This window comes from Osmia bicornis, chromosome 13, assembly GCF_907164935.1.
Source record: "Osmia bicornis bicornis chromosome 13, iOsmBic2.1, whole genome shotgun sequence".
Taxonomy (NCBI): Eukaryota; Metazoa; Arthropoda; class Insecta; order Hymenoptera; family Megachilidae; genus Osmia; species Osmia bicornis.
In genome coordinates, this window is record NC_060228.1 from 3,216,208 (window position 1) to 3,236,611 (window position 20,404).

The 20,404-nt window shown below is 39.9% G+C and overlaps 1 protein-coding gene across 6 annotated transcripts in view; it reads right to left on the reverse strand.

Annotated features, from left to right (window-relative positions):
• Window positions 1–20,404, reverse strand: part of LOC114875061 (dystrophin) — a 351,419-nt gene that overhangs the window by 1,750 nt on the left and 329,265 nt on the right. For all 6 annotated transcript variants that reach the window (XM_029184958.2, XM_029184959.2, XM_029184956.2 and 3 more), the window contains 10 exons: window positions 5,715–5,974; window positions 4,414–4,572; window positions 3,571–3,707; window positions 2,429–2,633; window positions 2,147–2,232; window positions 1,743–2,070; window positions 1,530–1,641; window positions 814–1,452; window positions 615–729; window positions 126–233 (listed from right to left, as the gene is read on the reverse strand). In XM_029184958.2, the coding sequence (XP_029040791.2) occupies window positions 126–233; window positions 615–729; window positions 814–1,452; window positions 1,530–1,641; window positions 1,743–2,070; window positions 2,147–2,232; window positions 2,429–2,633; window positions 3,571–3,707; window positions 4,414–4,572; window positions 5,715–5,974 (2,149 nt within the window). The remainder of the gene's footprint in view (window positions 1–125; window positions 234–614; window positions 730–813; window positions 1,453–1,529; window positions 1,642–1,742; window positions 2,071–2,146; window positions 2,233–2,428; window positions 2,634–3,570; window positions 3,708–4,413; window positions 4,573–5,714; window positions 5,975–20,404) is intronic.

A 20,404-nucleotide genomic window follows, 5' to 3' on the forward strand; every position in this document is an offset into this window, starting at 1 on the left:
AAAACAGGAAAGCATTTGTTATTGTTAAGCAGAAACGAGTCGTGCATAAGAACGTTCGACACAGCAATTAATTAGGCTACACAAGATGATCGTACGAATCGATTACACGAATAATGGAAACGAACCTGCCATGTGCAAGAGATTGCCCACGTTGTGGGCAACGCTGTGAGAATGTGGTGGCGGTGGTGGCCTCTCTAAACTGCTCACTCGCCCCTCGTTCGAGCCTCCACCACCTACGCCCATACACCCATACCAATAAGCTTTATCCTAATGTATTCGATACTTTTGTGAAACGTTCATTAATATGCAGTTAGTACAGCGCCAACAGAAATGCCTAATACCCACTTATCTTGAATAATGTGTTTGATTTCAAGAATACCCGCATTGAATATTATTCAAATCCCTTGTATGCTAAGCATGGGAAGGATGTTCCAACTATTTTAAATGGACGTTTAAACAACGGGTTACATCGTAAAGAAAAGTAAAATGATGACGTGAAAAGTAAACAAAGATATTTGAACTCAAATGAAATTTAAATTGTCGCTATCTCAGTAGCTCATCGTCCCAAAGTTAGTCCTATTTAAGAGTCAATAGTGTTTGAGGATCTAACATACCTGGAGAATCATGATAATGTCCGTTCATCTTTGCTGGAGAATCGGTCGCTAATTGGGATGCTGTTACGCTTCGAGTTTGCAGCGTGCCTGTTTTCGACGGCGACGAAGCGTTTGGCTGTAAAAAAATAATTAAACAATTCAATTCGAAATAAGCTCTTTTGCACTCGACGAAGATAATAATGAAATAATCTAGAAGTACCTCGTCTAAAAGTTGTCTGAGTCTCTGCAGCTGTGCCTCCAGCTGGCGATTATGGTCCTCCAGTATCTGCATGCGCGCCTCCAATCTTCCCTTGTGTTGTCTCAACAATTTCGCTTCGGCTATCATGTCGCAGTCGGGCTGTCTATTCCCGTGGCCATCCTCCGGGGTCGATCCAGGCGTCTGTTTCGATCGCAATCGTTCGTACTCCGCTTGGAGCGTCGCGTTCTCTTCCTCCAGTTCGCGTATCATCGCCTCGAGTTCCTCTCTCTGTTCAGCGTCGATCGCGGCCATCACCTGTACAGGACTCCTGGGAACGTTCACGTTGTCGCCACCGTTTAAACTCTGACAGTAATGCGCGATCAGTTGATGCTCGTCGTCGCTGTCCGGCGTCGAGTTGCTTCTCGTACGCGACAGTTCGACCTCCGCCAAACGTGAAGCGTACATCTCCAATCGCGAGTGCATGTCCTGGCTGAGAGAACTGTGCTGCGGCGAGGGTGCCGGACTCTCCAGCGCGTCCCCTTCCAAAACGGTCTGCACCGGCAGATAACCGACTCTCGGGTGCTTCTTGAAATATCTCTTCGACTTGAATTTGTTTCGAAGAGCTCTCGTGAAGTCGCGCACGTCCTCGCCAGATGTGGTCTGAGAAATAAACGAGTATCGCTGTTGCTGGTATCAGGTATATCAGGCTGAGGATTGATATAAAGGGTATATCTTACCGCTGTGCAGTATTCTTGCATCGGATGCGTCAATTTGTGATTCTTCGCTTTACGACCCGAGAAGAAACAGTTCTGACACATGTCGAAGTTGAAGCATTTCAAGCAACGGTACCTGGAATTTAAAAAGAGAAATTAAAATAGAGCCGATCGAAGAAGAAGAAGGCTGCTGGTAATTTTTCTGAAATCAGATGAGATTTGGAAATAAATAAGTACCTGAATCCAGTGATGGGATATTCCTTGCATATGTTACACTTCGCTTGATGCTTAGCGCTCTCCGCAGCGGAGAGTCTATGAAGCACAGGCAGCCAGACCATGCTCTGCGGTTCTTGCTGTAACCAACTCAAAAAGTGCACCGCTTCGATCTCATTTTTATCCTTTCCAGCCTTCTCGAAGCAACTGCGGACACTTGGCTCGATGTTCGATCCACCGAACGCCGCCACTTCGCCCAACTGTCGCGGTACTTGGATGCAGTCGTGCAATAACAAACCCAGTTTCCGTTGATCGACCAGTCTGTTTGGATCAGCGATCAGTCGGAAGAGATCTGCAAGTAATCGTGTTCTGGTTAGACAGGCTTGGTTCTCTATTTTTGGAAAGGAAATAACATCGTTCGAACTCACATCGGTATTTCTCTTCCAAGTGACCCTTGCACAACAGGACCAGGCCGACTTTGAAGGAAAGCACGCGAATCTGACCGGTTCGTTGACTGTGAACGAGATATTAATTTTGATTAGTTTCAGTTCTTTCAATGATGCGCAGAGATGACAGTTTGGTATCAGGTAAATCTATATTTCTTCTCTGTTAGGTAACAAATCATCTCTGCAGAGTAATTCCGCGAGGATACAAAGCACCGGGAGAGCGTGAATTATTTTCATCATCGAGGATCGTTGATCGCCACTCACCTATCATATACATTGAGGAGCCAATTGATGGCCAAATCGATGCACAACGGCACAGACACCTGGCTTGGATTGTCAGCCGTTATCACTTCGTACAGAGACGTCAGCACTGTCACCATGTCGGGAATGTCGATCAGCTTGTCGTTTTGTGCTCGTAGCCCGTGAGAATCGAACTGCTCTAATGCGGTAGAAAGGCTCAACATATCCACTGCAAACAGAGAATTGCAAATGGAAATTTACAAATTTTATTTTATTATCCTTCGTGGCGTTGATCTTTTTTTTAAATTTAAGATACATTGTATGGTATAATAAATATCAACATCACAGAAATGATTTTGACATGGTACAGATTTTGACAAGAGATATATCGAGCACAGATCGATGAATTTGACTGAACATTTTTTGTTACACTCTTCAATATGTACATATTAATTATAATAAACAATAGATTCACTCGCATTGTTTGTTTGAAGAATATTTTACAAAACACCTCTATTTTTCAGGCCGTTACAAAAATATCTGACTAGTAGTTACAATAAACAATGGATCTTTACTTCAAATAACAAGAAAAAGAAATAGATTTTTAAAACACGTTTTGATTGACACCTATTATATCATTTTTGATAGTTCTGCGAATAAATTGATATATCATCAGTGATAACTTAATAGAAAGCATTTTCTAATTAATAGTATTAGAAGATGAAAATCCTTGAAGGCGAAACAGAAGCGTGCAACCGATCAAATAGATCAGTAATAATCAATGCGTCATCGCTATCGAGCGTATGATTAATCGAGAAAATTATGACTATTAATAAACTAGTACGAGGCTGGCTAATCAATGATACGAATAGAATTATTACGCTCATCGTTAATGCAGACGAGTGATGCAATTTTTCTCTATCTACATTTCAGGGTACTTCTGAATTTGTTCGATCAACAATTCAACATCCATCGGCAATAATTAATATCCATTATGATCCGTGAATATATCAACAAATACAGTAAGGTCTGATTCATTACAATTCCGTATCGTCGCGCGACAGATGTGCGATATCATCCCGATATCGTTTTGTAAATTGCAATATTATAATGAGATCGCGCGCTCGTTTCCATAATTAAATATCATATTAAAACGAGGTACTTACGGCATAAACGTTTCTGAACGGTGCGCAGCTTCATCGCAGTTCTGTACGCCGAAAATCGTACCTCGTTCAGGTCCGCCAGAGAAGACATCAGCTCTATCATCTTCGGATGATCCCAATGGGTGGTCTCCGATTGATGGCTGAAAATATTCCAGGTTCGGAAGATTAAACCGCGGCCACCAACGGATTAAGAAATAAATGATAATTTGAGGCTGCGGATAAGAAAGTTGGCTGAGACAAGAAGTTCGTTTAATCTTTCTTAAATCCGGATTCTTGGCTCCGTTCGCGTTTTAAGAACTTTATTACGGGTCGACGAGTGCGTAGATTTAGCGTGTCTGAGGTTGGGTCAAAACTGAATTTAATTTTCATTTAAAACAGATAAGAATTAGTAACAAAATTATTTAACACTCGATATAATAAAGTATTTCAAAACTATCGAAACCAGTGCGAATTTTTTAATAATCTGTATAACACTTTAGATCTACTAATTAAATTTAATTAAAGTCTCAGTCAGATTGGTATATTTTTTCCAATCTCGGTTAAGTGATCAATATTTCAGCCCGTTGAGAATGAAATCCGTTTCCACCCCGTTTGTACGACACCACGGTCCCCTTTCAATCTAAATCGGAATTTCTATCGTTTCATTGATTTGCAAGCAAGGTCCGATTAAATGTTCGCGACGTGAAATCCCAGACACCAGAAGGTGTCTTGTTGCCTCCGATCGCAATTGTCTCATCAATTATTCGTTTGTTTGCGTATCGGGGGTGGAACGGTATCCAGGCTGGCGTGATTCGAGCGTAAATTTAAGAGGACCCAGGGGTTAGAGAGTAAAGGAAGATCGATTACTTGATATAGTAAGGCACTTTGGCGGGTGTGAGGGCTCTCTCCCATGGTGGTTCCACGCTGCTCGCGAGGAAAGCCTGACTACCCGGAGTGCTGCCATCCTTTCCAAATCCGCTTAGCAACTTGTAACGCTCGTCAACCGCCACTTGCAGCACCTTCCACCTGCGAGAAACACATGAAAAACTTAGTATCCTCGATGGGAAACCGACAAATAATCGACTTCCCACGTCTGCTTAAATAAAGTATCTCGGGGAGGACATCCCTGTTTGCTGAACCGTAAATTCTGTTCAAGATGATTTTATAGACCTCCCGTGGGAATACGAAGGATTTTTTGAAAAATTTTTACCATGCAAAAATATTAAAAATCGACAGTTTGTGAAAATTTTCAAAGATTCATTTTTAAATATTATACCTCAATATTTTTAAAAATTAAATAAAACATTTACTGACTATTTACTGCTACAACAGGATATGAAATCTATCCACCTACTTGACCCAAAGGTTTTGTACTTATTCCTGTTATCACTATTTTTTTAACTAATGACAAGTAATTAATTCTACCAGAACGGGCTTTCAACTTTCATCTTTTTACTAAACTGTTGAACGAAACGCGTTTATCCGTAAGTGGAACGAAACGGGTCGAGCAACGTTATGGTGTTTAGGTAAGCAAAGCGATAAGCTGTGCAGTAGTTGCATAAGAAGAGATTGCGTTATGCGGAGAGAATGTGCAAATTATGGTGTGCGAAATCAGTTTTAAAATAGAAAATACATTGTATTTATATTGAAACTGTAACCAGACAAAGATTTTTACATAAAAATCACGAATATATCAGTGTTAATATTTAACACTTTGAGCATCTTAAAAATTATAAACTTCCTCTTTTTCTTTTTAAGCGTACTTACACCTTCCGTTTCAACGAAACTATGAATATACAAAATGTCAGATAAATTTTCTTCATTATTTGCATCGCTCTGTTAAGAATTATGCGAGATATTTTATCACAAACCAACTTCACTCCACCGAGTACTAAAATGTTCTTTATAAGTCCCACGAACTGTCGATCGTATCGTGTTTTATTATCGTTTCCAAGCAGAAGATATCGCTTTTAATATTTAACTTTCCATGACGCTCGACTAATAGTAATATCTTCATTCCGGCAAAAGTGCATTCTGCACAAGTGCAGTTGCATCCATGCAGAATATCTTACAATTAACGATTGTTCTACTTACAGTGTGCCGCAATTGTTATATTATTTTTCAGACTAATATGGACATTTTAAAATGAAAAATTGATTAAATGGTACCTGGTGTTGAGATCTTCGAGTTTCGCCAGCAGAGCATGAGAAACGATGACACTGCTCGAGGCGAAGACGCTCGCCTGATCGTTCGCGTCCTCGATGTTCCTCTGTATGGGCACCAATCGTTCGCCAAATTTCTGCAACTGTTCCAGCAATTCCGTCGCTTCGTTTGCGTCGTTCGGATTCTGCCATCCGCTTTGGATCGCCTCGGCGGCGGCCATTCGCGACGACAGATCCTCCAGCGACTTTTGGAAGACACATATTTTCTGCAAGCCGAACGAAAACACCATTGAATTCCTCCTTTAGTCTTGTTTTATCTCTCATAATAAAACCGTAAGAAGAGAAGAGAGAAAGGTAATGCTAACGCAAACTTAAAGACGAAACTTTACGCGGTTTCTTCGCGCGAAAGTTCTCTCCATTAAACGTCGCAACGCGATTTTACGAGGACGTTAAATGCCTTAAGAGCACAATACGCGCGATAACTTCTTCTTTTGTATTTCTTTTACTTTCATTTTTCTTGATGCACGCTCGGAGAAAATTATTTTTTAATCTCCGCGTGCACCACCTTCCAGGGGAATTAATTTATTGCAAGAAAGAGAATGTAATCGTACCTTGTTGAAATGTACAATTTTTCTTAGAAATGATATTTTGGATAGTGCAATTGTCATTATCATCGAGGAAACATTTTTTCATCAAAAAAGCATAACTTCCTGCGAATATACGATATAATGTTACCACCCATTATCGGGTGTGTCGCTCATAAAAAAAAGTTTCATGGTACGCGACGAATTCCCCGTAGCCATAAAATTTTAAAACGATGACCACCGAAATATCCAAAAAATAAACATTCGCGTTACTCAAGCAGATTTCCCTCGACGCGTGTGTTACTTTCGCTCTTCGGATTCAAACTATTTCCAAATGAAGATTTAGCTCTCTGCTATTTTCACGAATAACATTTCCATACTTGATAAAAAAAAAAAAAGAAAGAAATTAATGTTGAAAGATTTTATTCGACGAGTTATGATAAAAGGAGGAGAAACGGTTGTTAAGATAACGGGATGCCCTTTTTTCCACTTCGATAAATTATATTTAACAGGGGAACCGTGAGGCACAGACTGCATCATGAACTGGTAGGACAAAAGGGGCGCAACAATAACCCTTAAACAACACCTAACATCCCTTTCAGACTGTTCCGACGACCCAAAAGCATTCAGCCGCGCTTTTCATTCATTCGATTACCCCCCATTCAACCATCGCAACCCCTCTTCGTCGAGCGTTCTTCGCTTTTCTGGTTAAGTCGCTGCCTCTTCGTGGTCGAACCTCGGCACTGAAAACAGGGGTTGTAAGTTGGAAACGGAATGGAATGGATTGGGAAGAACGATCGTGAAGGATTTGCACCCTTTTTTTTGTCGGGATTACCTATTTGTGTAGTACTTATCTTAAAATGGAAATTCTATTTTTAACTATCGTATAAAAGAAGGGGAAGTTAAGTCTTAAAATATTAGAGGTGTTACATTCTTTTCTGACGATTATCAAATATCAAAAGCTCTTTTTCTCGCGTTTCGCAAACTCGGCACATCGATTCTCTTATCAAAAATTCCTCGACGAGGGAAAAATTTCAGGTATCAACGAGGAGAACTCGTAAATCCGCGTTTTAGGGTTAAGAACACCCTTCGTCGAGGGGGTGGCTTGAAAAATTCCCGAATAATCCGTCTCGTTGGAATGGTGGAGGGGTGCAAGAAAGGCACGATAGAAGGGAAGAATAGTAAAATGAAGAGTGTAGAACAGAGAATCGCGAAACAATAGGGCAGGACGAATGGCAGGAGAGGGTGAAAGCAAAGAGGCGAACGTAGAGGGAAAAAATAGAGAGAGGAAGGATAGCGAGAGAAAAAAATAGAGGCTGGTGTGGAAGGAGAAAAGAAGGAAGGAAAAAGGTGAACAGCAGGGTAAAGGGGTTGGTGGAAGTCTGCATTTGCATTCCAAATAAACGTCGACGATGGACGTTAAATCGCTCTAATTAGTCGTCCCGCTATGAAAGTACTTTAAGCGGTGCTTGTTCGGCATCCGGCGCGCGTTCTTAAAGCGGAAAAGCGAAGAAAAAGCCGCGGAAGAAAAGTCGATCCCGGAAGTTCGCTCGAATCATCAACGACGCATAAAGTGAACTCGTCAGAGGGTTGACGGAGGAAATTCAATGCTTGTAACAGTTTTTCTTGGAAAACGATTGATGAACATTTGATCATTAACACATTGATTGTCCTGTAGATAATTAATAATAGGTGGGCAAATAATTAGAGAAATAAGAAAAGACACTATTACTACGTTTGAAAATTAATTATTAAGTATCATCTTACCTTGCTACTTCAAATTAACATTATAGTCCTATTTTATTTTAATTATTTAATTTGTAATGTCAACCACCAGTTAAAATGAAATAAATTAATTAAAAAGAAATTATCTGCTCGTTTAATTGTGCAATCCTGCCTTAAAATGAATCTAGTTTATAGAATGAAACGCGAATTTTATCCAAGACTTTATTTGCACACACCACCGCGGTGAGTGGTCGACTTTACGGGGACGCTAAGTGCACTACTAATTAAGTTTATTGACACCTGCGGTTGGAACAGTGTCAGGGAAGAGCAAAAGACTGTCGTAACGGGACCGAGAGAATGGGGATAAACAATTTCAACACAAAACCAACTCCAGAAATCCTAACTTTTCTTTCGGATAGAATTTATTTGTTGTCCACATTTTCTGCACCTTCTCGAGAACGCTTGTTTCGAGGGATAAAGATCTTACTTCGTAAAAACTTGGTACTCTTCAGGAAGTTTCTAAGCTATGCAATTAGGATTAAGAAATTAACTAATTAACGGGGTTTAAACAATAATCTGCAGAGATGCACCTTCTTTCAAATTTGTACATTAAGAAATTTAATCCTCTATAACTGAAACTTTGTATATCTGAAAAAATAAACGACGAGGATAAATTATGGCAAGAGAATGTGTGACATAGAATCGTCGCCTCGGGAGAGACACCAGAGAAAGATCTAATTCCGGCAATAAATTCCGTTAGGAACGTCGAATGTTGCGTTCAAGATGAATGTACAAGTGAAAATAAGATTACAAAGCCATCGATAAGTCTTGCTTTTCCCGAAGCAGCGCTACGAAATCGTTCCAGCAAACAGACGGATGAAAAAAGGAGTTCCAGGAGGCGGACGACGAAACAATTTTTCCTCCAGCTTGGCCGTCTGCAATGTCATTTATTATGTAGCCAACCGGGCAATTAAAGTTAACTCGGCCATGCTTTCTCTCTCCTCTCTCCGTCCTAAGTCCCAAGCCTCCTCCTGGCGAACTTCTTCGAGGAATTTACCAAGCTAATTGTCTGGCGCCGTCCGATACTCGCTTTGTCGTTGCATCACTCGTTCGATAATTAGCGCAATTTTCTCTTGCTGGGATTCCGCTGAAAAATCGTGTCTTCCATGCGAAACTATCAAATACGAAATTAAAAGGGGTCACATTTCAATTTAAAAATGATTTGGTAAAATTCAATTATAAATTTAGAAATTTTACAGCAGTCGGACTTTATTTTTATATGAAAATAAAAAATAATAACGGTGGTGTTTTCATGGTTCTCCAACTGCGAAATAGATACAATGACAATGATTGAGTTGATACGACGGTTCTGTATCAAAGAAATGATAAAAGAAGAAAGGTATAGCCGAGACGGCCACCGAATTCCTTCATAAATATTCAGTTTTCTCTTGGTCGTTTCTGTTATTTATTACGTCGCCAAACAGAGGGACAAAGCGGAGTCCTGACCGAGGTGACTAAGCGGCAATATTGTGGCGCCTCGTCGTTGGCAGCACGCCATGTGCATCTATTATAAATCTGGCCTCGTAGCCTCACCGAACTACCCTAGACCTTCACCTTAACGTTTTCCCTGTGATTTCGATCCGCGTGCCATCGATTGCTTGGATAAAACAAGAAGAATCTTTCTTTCATCTTTTATTTCTTGAGAGAAACCCGAGGAGACATTCCTCGCGACCTATGACCGGAAACTATGCAGCGATTGAATAATGCGAGATGATAAAATACAATAAAATGAAAATAAACTGAAGTAATTAATGTTAATGAGCGCTTGATATTTAAAATAAAGAAAAATTTTCAAGAGCCTTGAATTTCGGGTACCAAATCATTTTCTAATGCACTTGAAAAAATTAGAAGAATTAGAATTTTGTAAAAAAAGAGTGTAATACTGAGAGAGAATAAATTGAAATCATCAGTGTCGAAGAATCTCATGCTAAGCAATATAGCCGTCTGCAAAGCCCGAGTATAATGCATCGGTACAGGCAATGCATAATAATCAATGGTCTTTAACACGCTATTAACCGGTTGAAAGATAGAACAAAAAGAATCAGTATACACCATCGGGAGACTAGAAAAAGAGTTAGTTATTGTGCTTGTTACGGTGTCTACCATTCTAATTAATCAAGCCAGTTCAGCAGTGCTTTATGCAGAGGTTCCTGAAAACATCCTCCCCGAACAGAATTAACGAAGGGGATATTTTAGTCGCGGTACAAGAGGATAAATTCATTAAACCTGCTCGCGTAGATAAATTTCCCCGGTATAATTAACCGGTGCGACGCAGCAACAAACGAACGGATAATTTGTAAGCGTAATCGTCCCACGAATTATCACGATTATTTGCATGTATTACGGTAACGGGTCGCCAGTTTAAAACGAATCGTTGATCGAGAACCATTCTTCATTTACACAATTAACAAATACTTCGAAGTCGACCGATTCGCGGAACTTGAATGGACAAAGTCCGAAGCTCGCGAGAACGGGCGTGACTGGTCGAAGCGTACAAAGCGTGTGAGAGGAATCTTAAAATCCGCTGCCAAGAGGATTTGATTCTTGTCTCGAAGAAAGTCACTGCCCGTGACAACTGTGCGCAGATATAAATAAATAGTGTCACGAAAATACAGGGATTTAAGGAACCTTTGGCGCAGGGCAATTCGAATACGTTTGAAGAACACCGTTATATAAAATTATTATGAAAAGAAGATTAAAAAGATTGAAAAATGCATAGGTTACTGGCGGCCAGTGCTCTTTGCCAATCCGAAAGGTCGGCGACGCACGAGTCTTACGATTACCCAAAATTATAATAAAACAAACACGTTTCTATATACTAAAAATTTCATATGGTTGTTTGAAAGCTGTCTGTTCACAAGTGCATCATCATTTTAAGTTCCCGGACGGTATCGCATTTTTCGCCAGGATATTTCTCGAAGAAATATCAAGTGGCGATACTTCGATCGAACTCTATTCAGGGAAACATATTCCAAACGGATCCCTTGCTTTAAGAGCATCTGTCGGTACAATGGAATTTCGCGCGAGAACGGACAAGAATACTTTCCGCTTCGTCTGCCCGCGTAAAATACATATCCGGTGGAAATGCATTTGCGAGCCGCGAAATATTTTTATCAATCTGAAGACTGTCTACTGATTCAACAGTGTTGCAAATTCCTTATGATTGAAAAGCTTGCCTAGTTTCTATGGCAACTTCTTCATTAATTTTTTGGTTACCAAAGGATCCGGCAACAAATCGAAATTAGTGGATTTCAATTAGTCGGACAATTAAAAAGGTAATAAGGTAATAATAGAGAGGAAACGAACACTGCTTAATGTAATGTACTATAGAATTAGTAATGAGATACATAAGAAAGAAAAGGAGATATAGAGGGTCATAATGCAGTTATTAGTGCCATTCACGAAAAAATGTCACAAGAGGAAGATAAATGGTTCGAAGAGCACTACATCTGTAGGCCCTCAGATTTTTTAAAGTGCAAACAGTGCATGTGCAATTAACAATTGCATTTTTTTTGTTGCATAGATCAATTCCCTTGTTAATTCTACACCAAAAATATTTATTGAATAGGTTGCTCAATTTGCGCACGGGTTTAATTGTTCTTATAATTATGAACGATAATGACTAAAATTGGAGTATCACGCGTGTGTTCTTTTTTCCGAACGCGATACAAATTTGTGAATATTGCATACATTTAGCCTGATACACTTTATATTACGCTATGAACACGATAAAATGAGATACTCACGAACGCGTATATGCGTTTATTCCACGTGTTTCTATTTTTATTCGTTGCCCGAGGGGCAATCTGGAACCCTGATATTTCGCTGTTTCAGACCGAATGCAAAACTGATAGAAGCATTCGCGAATAAATGTTTAATTGGATTTATCGTTCGACGGGCTGCAACCTCGGTATAAGATTCTCCAGGGAGAATAAATCGATCAATGAACCTGAAAATTATCTCTACAAATAATAAAGATGAAGACATTTCAATACACGATTAAAATTTCTCAAATTTTCAATGATTATTCATCCTCGAAGGTATCTACACCTGTGGAACATAAAATTCGTAGCACAATGGTTCTAGAAATGAAACCCTAAAGTATTATCGAGGATAATGGATGATAATGAAATTAATCGGCAGGATACGATCAGGCTCAAAGGCGAGGATGCTCAAAGAGCCGACACCCTGGTGATAAACACGATTCCCTGGTGATATTATGGGAAGACCCGCCGCAATATCGGCGTTACGAGGATCGTTTTCTCGTTTAATGTCCAAAGGTGACGCCGCACTGACGACGCCAAGCTGACGATCTTAATATCACCCCTTGGACGCAATAAATGCGTATTAACGTTGATACATCCTGGCTATGGAAATTATATATGCTTTGGTTTAATATCTTAACACCCTATCATGGAAAAAGTTCAAATTATTTGCATTTCCATGAATTTCAAAGGAAATTATTAATTTCTCAAATGGATATTTAGATGTTACCATTGTCCGTAACTATAGAAAATGAAGCATCATAGGCAAGCTGACTTAGAGGACAGAATTGTTCGCAAGCGTTCACGTTGTATCGTGTTCCCTTATCAGTAAGCGGTCATCTACTTCTTATCTGGAATCAGTCATCTGGACTTAGTCGCGGCCACGGGTAGAGAATGCTACACGGGAATCGGATTAACAGTCGGCGAGACGGTAAGAGCAATTTCCGTGATTGTATCTCTCCAACATGAGGGAGGGCACGGGTATACTGATACGCTTCGCGTAGTGGCTTGTTTCCCAACGACGTCGCGGTGTTAATTACGCCCGATTGTCTGTTAAACTGACTCGTCCGCGTCCGATTAAGTGCGCCAAACTTAACGTTCCGCGGCTTTCAGTTAATTAATTTACCACGTGCTATCCGCTTTGTACACTCCCCTATCATTTTGAATGATGACCGAGCTTGAACGAAGCCAGTCTACAGAATTGAGTATCATGCAATTATCTTGAAGGATATCTGATGGACGGACGAGACAATTTTTTATGCGAGAACCTTTATTATCGTTATGGTGTTTGAGAAGGGGAAAATTTGACGACGTTTTGAATTAGTTAAAAATTTTTTAAATTTATTGTAAATTATTATAAGTAACTTTTGCGAAGAAACTTATTTGTTTTGAAAATAAAGCGATATCAGAAAATACTGAACAGGTGTTCTCAACAATCCCCTCTCATAATCAACCCTGCAAGGTTCGCAGTTTCAGACTTCGCCCTACTAAATTGTACACGGATAAGCATTCTTCAAAGCCACCAGCAAGAGGGCAACTCAAAGGCTTAGGCGATACAAACTCACTCAACCCTTTTTCATTGTCCTACCATCTGTCCCTAGGTGTCAGCTGCTCTATGTGAACCTAACTCACATATTTCTCCTAGTTCCTATGTACAAATAGCGACCTAGATATTCTTACAAATATTACATTGCATTCGAAAGTATTAAATTATTAATTAATAAAGAGGAAGTGCAGACGATAGTGCAGAGGACCTAGATCAAGCAGTAACCTAGGTTAATTCCCAAATCAAAGGCAAATGATGGGGAGATTCTCTCTAAAGGAAGCCTACATTGCACCGAAGCGAGTCTTAACTCGGCAAACAATCTCCTCGAAGCAAAACTATGTGCTTTCCCACAATACCCGACAGAATCCATTACAATTCCTTCTTTCACCCAGAACCTATAGCACCGTGCACACCTCGCAGGCGACCTATAAAGTGCAATTGGATGTCGAAGTAACGTTTCAGTAAAATTATCCGATTGCACCCACCCTCGTCATAACAAGCAAGGGTATAACGCGGTTAGGATCCTCGGCGCGGTGTCGTCTCCGCTCGCGGATTCAGCCTGTGAAAATCGGATTAGCAGACGGAGAAACGGTAAGTGCAATTTCCGCGATAGTATCTAGGGATGAGAGGCGGCGGTACACAGTCAGCCACCGATATGCCACGTTCGTCCCGCAACGACGACGAGCTTTGGCCCGTACTGTTAATTACGCGCAATTGTCTACGAGATCAGCAGCTCTGCTGAAACCCCTTCTTGTTCCTTGCATCCGACGCTCGGCGAAGCTTATAACAAGGCTGCCGGCATACAGTAACAATAATTATCACGCCTCTGTTAACGCAACGCCGTGATTACGGGACAAGCCGGATCGCTGTTGCTCACCCTTCAGGCTGGTTTACAATCGCGATGACCGTGGTTAACCGTGATACGTGATTGCTACCGAGATCTTACGCGAGTCTGTAGAATTAATTAGAGAAGTTTGGATGCCCATCAGAGCTGTTTAGAAGGGATTTATTAAAACCTCGAACATCGAAATTAATTGTTCTGGCAGTGTGTTAATTATTAGTAAAATTGGATAATAAATATTGTTTTTATTTCTCACGAAACGAGGATAAAAGAGCTGTCGTACGGGTATGAATTTTCGAGCAACCGGTTACACGCGCGAGCTTTCGTTCCTTTTCAAGAAAACGGTAACTGTGGATACGGGAAAAGGGTCAAGATGGATGTGGAACAGGCCACGAAGAAAAGAAAAGGGAAAGACGCTCGTCGCGGTTGTAGAACGGTCGGGATATAAAGAAATCTCGCGAGCGGAGACGCGTCTTTCACGAGCGGAGCGTGGGCGGAACTTAATTACTTCGACGTTTCTGCGGTTACGGGGCGAGGAGACCGCGTGATCATTACCAAACGTAATTAAAATCTCGCGTCGTCCGGCAAATTAATTTCACGGTTAACGGGTTCCGCGTCGAACGGCCTCCGCTCGGCCGGAAAGTTCCGCAGCTGCGCGACATCGATTAATCGTTAATATATTTTTGCAGAATTGTGAAATAACGCGGAAAATTGGTAACGAGCTTCAGCGTCTACGAGGGAGCTGATTGATCAACACGCGATAATTAAAGCTTCCCTCCTCGCCGCTTCGTTCGAATGGAATAATGTAACCTCCAGGAGAATTTGTTCTTCGCGATTATTTCCTTCGATAAAACGATATAAGAACCGTTGAATCTTTTTAAATAAAGATAAGAATTGCAATTTTCGATTATTGTTTCTTATTGATGAAAGTTATAATTCATGATTGAACGGACTTTATAATTAATGGGCGAGACGTTGATGGGTGGTAATTAAAAGTATGCTTGATTTAATATTCTATTTAATTAATAATTGGAAATAAATTGTGGGTGAAATAACCACAGATTGTATTTATAATATTTATTCAATTTATTCACAATTTATTCTCAAAGATTGGATAAATGGAATATTAAATCAAAAACACTTTTAATTATCAATTAGTTCAATCAATATTAATTCATTGAATATATTGAAACTGGTAATGAATTTCCATTGATACTATTTTATTTAGAACGCATAAGTGCAACTCTATTTAATTATCATTAAATGATTGCCTAGTGCACCATTACTGCTCATAAAAAACACAGTCATTAATGTATGTTAGAAAGATCCTTATCTAAAGGAAGTAGCGACTGAACAAAATAACTCTACATGCTATAATTACAATTCACTATGCTATAACAGCAATGTACACACACCAAGTATCCAATTTGTCTCTTTCATTTTCCCCCCAACAAGCTGAGTCACACATCGTTACAAATAATTGAGCAAACCGTAACGAGCTACACGTTTCACAATAACTAAAAAAAGGAAAAAAAAAAAAAAAATAAACTCGTCAAATTTTACGAACAAATTAACAGCGTACAATTGGTATATACTGGAAACAAAGGGTTGGAGAGGAAGAAATTATTTTATTCTGGGCATATATCTATATATGTTGCATGGCAATTGATGACGTTAATTAAAGATATGATACAAATTAGTTTCACACGACCCTTGTAATATTACTGCAGGTTGTTTAATCGATTTTTTGAGAGTGATAATTTCAGGAAGCTGAATCAAATCAAAATTGACAATGATTAACCCTTAAAATAACAAATTATTTTCTAAGCTCTGAATTATTTAAAATTTAAAGTTTTTTTCTATACTTTGTAATATTTTCCAAGGTAAAAATTAGCATCCTCCAGATTAATTTTCGAATAGCCAAATTGGCTTTTCACCGACCCAACATATGACTAAGTTTAAATTTAATTTCAAATTCTTTATCATACACGTTTTCTATATTCTAAAATATTTTTCCAATGCGTGAAGATAATTGGTTTAAGAAATTGAGCAAAGTAACCAGAATAAACCCTTGTACCCTGAACCTGCACTTCAATTTCTTCCCTCGCATACAACATCGTTATTATATTAAATTGCGTAGCAAATGCATGTTGGTGTTTGAAACTTTTTACCGAACAGAGCGGTAGGGGGTCGCATGGGATCTCGACTGTTTACCTCTCGTCGAGAAATTCAGTTTCCAGAAATGTGTGTTTTACACGACAGCGTTGGGACGACTTCCTGAGAGTCGAACTTTGGCCAGCTTCGTGAAAAGCGCATCATGCATGTGATTTCGACAAAGCGGCACGGTTACGTCGAACTTTCGCGGTTCAGTTTTATCCAGCACTTTATTTTTATTTTTCAAATGAAAATTTTAAACCATTCGTATTCTATATTTTTCTTGCGTGAAAAATGGTTCAATGGAACATTAGTTTGATTGATTAATTTATTGTTAATCAAACTTCTGCTTTTGTATTCATGAAATAATGTCGTAGATTTTTCGTATACCATTGATCTATGAACACGAAGATCGATCACTTTGATTATGATAATAGAAAAAAGAAGAAGAAATGCTTAATTATGAAAATTATTGATCGTATCCTTAATTGGTGTAGGTTTTAATATGTCTGACTACACACGTCAGTTTTTGCTTATTTTACCATGAAAAGTACCAGACTCGGGGTTCATTTAGAAGCAAAACAATGCATTACAAAGAATTTAAAGAAAGCACGGTCTAACCAAACATGGTGAAAGAAAGGAGGGCCAATGAGAAACAAAGCAACGGTTAATGAAAAAAGAATGGACACCTACACCGGTCGAACCTACTTTCGCGAGGTGTGCGCAAGTTCAGCGGGCAATTTTTGCTGACCCGAGTGCATTTTACACTTGAACCCTGTGCCCTTTCACCCCGTCGCCCGTTTCCACCGTCCTTTTCCGTCGCGTAGATAACAGAGGGCGACGCAGGACGAGATTGCGGCGTACTTAATGGGTCTTTAACCCCTGCGTTCGCTCCACCGCCGCGGAGACTTCCGGTACAATTTTCCCATTGAAAAGAGCAGCCCTGCTGCCCCATTAAAATTCTCTCCCTTCCCCGCCGTAGAACCGTACAGACCAGCTGCCTTCTGACTCGTCGCCAGTTCTGACTATGCCTCTTGTTTTCTCGTTACGCCTCGGTTTCCTCTCGGATGAGCCACGTGAATGCCTCACAAGACTCGAAATTGACTTTGAATTCGCGTTTTGATACTGTTTTTCTAACCGAAACTTCGACAAAACGATTCGCGCTATTAGAGCTTTGCACGATTCAAATTGTGAACTTAAAGTGAATTTGTGAATTGATTTGGAATTAGTGACGTTAATTTTTCTGAATTTTTTTATTTGTCTCCATTGATTTCAATTTGATAAATTTCGATTGGTTTTCAAAATAAAACGTACGTTTTTAAAGTGACGAAAGAGAAATTGGAAGAGTACCAAGAATAAATATTTAGAACGCGGCGCAACAACACTTGTGCTCTACTTCGTTGGTAAAAATCTGCTCGTGAGCATTTTTGCAGTGTAAATCTGGAACGAACCGCTCGCCTCTCTCGTTGTAATACAAGTTGGAAGGACTTTTGAAATCGGACACTCTTAACGCGATTCTGTGTGTAACTACTGACCGCTTAGCTAGTCGCTAACTGTGAATGTAGTAATTAATTGCTCTAATGATCATTTGATTCTAGCTCTCCGAATGGACACTGAACGATCACATATCAAATAAACTTGTAATATGAAATTGAATACTGGTTTCATAATTCATTGAAATTCATTCTGGAAAATTGAAAAAATTTGTCCCCAAAATTTATACGTATTTGTTAAATAAATTATTCAAGTTCTACATTTTAAATCATAGTAGTTTGTATCAAGTGAATATGTGGTTCATTTTGGAAGTTCGTACCTTTGTCAAATTTGTCAAACTAACGTCACGTGTAATGTTCATTAACCGTAGTTTAATTAAGTGTTGTATTAAATTACAAGTAGCTCCTCGCTATGAAATGCCCTGATTGAAGTCCGTAAGGGAACAATGTACAAATTTCAGCCCGATCCACAATTTAATCCACCAACCAGCCAATCTGAACTAAGAAAATTAAGGAGAAGTTCGGATAGTCATTTTCATTAAACTTTACCTTTTGAAATTTCAAAAGTTGAAGTGCAAAATGAATTTAATACCGTGACAATTGATCGCGGTTACGATGTTTCTCGTCTCGTCAATTTTGCCACGATGAGATCGGATGCCTACACGTTTCTCTTCCTTTCGATCATCGATAAAAATGGCGCGAATCGAACGAAATAACGCGTCTGTTTACGAGCTTCAACTCGCGTCGTCGATACTCGAGTTTTAAGCGGACCAAAGTGTCATGGCAGGTTTCAAAGCTGCGATACGCAATGGCAGGTCGTTGCACTTGCCTGTACGAGCCACGACAATGCTGATATTTCGCTGTGAAACGCCGCTGGGAGAAAGTACTCGCAATATTTTAGCACTTAACCGGAGCCACGGAGATTCCACGACGGCAATAAAACGCGTAACATTCCACCGAGATATTGAAACGTTCTCCGTTTTACTTCCGCCCGAGTACTTTCTAAGGGAGTAATAACAAACGTTGGATCCGCTTGAAAACGTCCGCGAAACGATACCGATACTCCTCCCGCACGGTTTATGCTAAACACCGACCTTACTAGCTCGCGAATCGATGTCCCCGAGATTCTTGAGAAAATCTCGGACTGAAAATGCATCGCGATCCTGCGTTTATGTCCCTGCAAAGGTTCCCTTCGAAAGAGATACTTTGAATAAGAATACAGAGAAAAATGTCATATAGAATGTTTGAAATTTAAAAATACCAATATTTGAAAAAATATCACAGTATATCTATTTTTAAATTAGTATGTAATTAAGGGTTGCGATGAAAGGGGTGATTGATTTTTAAAAGAGCATCCTCCGTGAAGAAATAGCACCCTCGAACTGCCATAATTTCATGGCAAATTGAACCGATCTCGAACGAATTTTCGAGCTTTTAAAGCCGTCGACTTTTCGTCAAACACTCGATTTTTTCCCCTTCGACGAACCCCATTTACCCGTTCGCCAGGAAGTATATTAACATCGACGACGTTCGTTCTGGTGACAATGGCCGAGAGGAGTATTTAATCCCGTCAATTGCGAGACTTCGAGGGCTCGTTCTCGCTTCCGTGTGTTTCAAACGCGAAATTGCTGGAGCGAGACGAGGCCGGGCCGGCAAAAAGCGAGGGTCGAAACGGGAAAGGGGCAGGCTGGTCCATTGCGAACGGAATAAATTATTCATTGTTTACGAGCGAACGCTCGAAAGGTAAATGCATCGACGTTAATCGCGACTGCTCTCGCCTCGGATCATTAAAATCGCGAAGAGAACAATTACATCGGGCCAGTTTCGAAGCGAGCCTCTCCTCGCGTACGCTCGACCTGTCTCTCAGCTGTTCATCGTCGAAACTATGAATAACGTTGAGGGTAGTTTGAATTTGTTACCGAAACTCTGATCCGGGGATTATACAGCAGGGTCGTACCGAATTATACCGAGGGAATGACAATTAATTTGCAAACGATTTAGAAAATCTGCGCGAATATCAGTGATAAATTAAAAGAATTTTACTTCTCGCTATTTAAAGGGTTAAAATTTATTTAACGAAAAATAAACGTACCTGCACTTACGATATTATTTGAAGGGATAAGATCTTAGGAGTGTAAAATTTATGGATACTTCGTACTTCAACGATCCTCAAATGGAAACTTATATTTCTAGTGTGTAACACATTTAACCTCGTCCACCTTCCAGCGAGAAATTTCACGACACCCTGATATTAAAGCTCTTTGTAGAATCGATTTGTTGAAGAGTAGAGGGTACGAACACGAGAAGCAAGAAAATCCATCGTCTAATTACCACGAGACACGGGACGAAGCAAGACTCAGCTTTGCTCATTATTCTGATTACAAGACGAGATCGTCTGTTCGCCGCGTAACATCGTGTAACATCGTATCGGGGATAAAAAGCACCATGAAGAAGAAGCCGATGACCTTATAAACTTTTAAGAGGCTGGTAAGATCGTCGTCGCATCACGCAAAAGTGTGCATCGCCCTT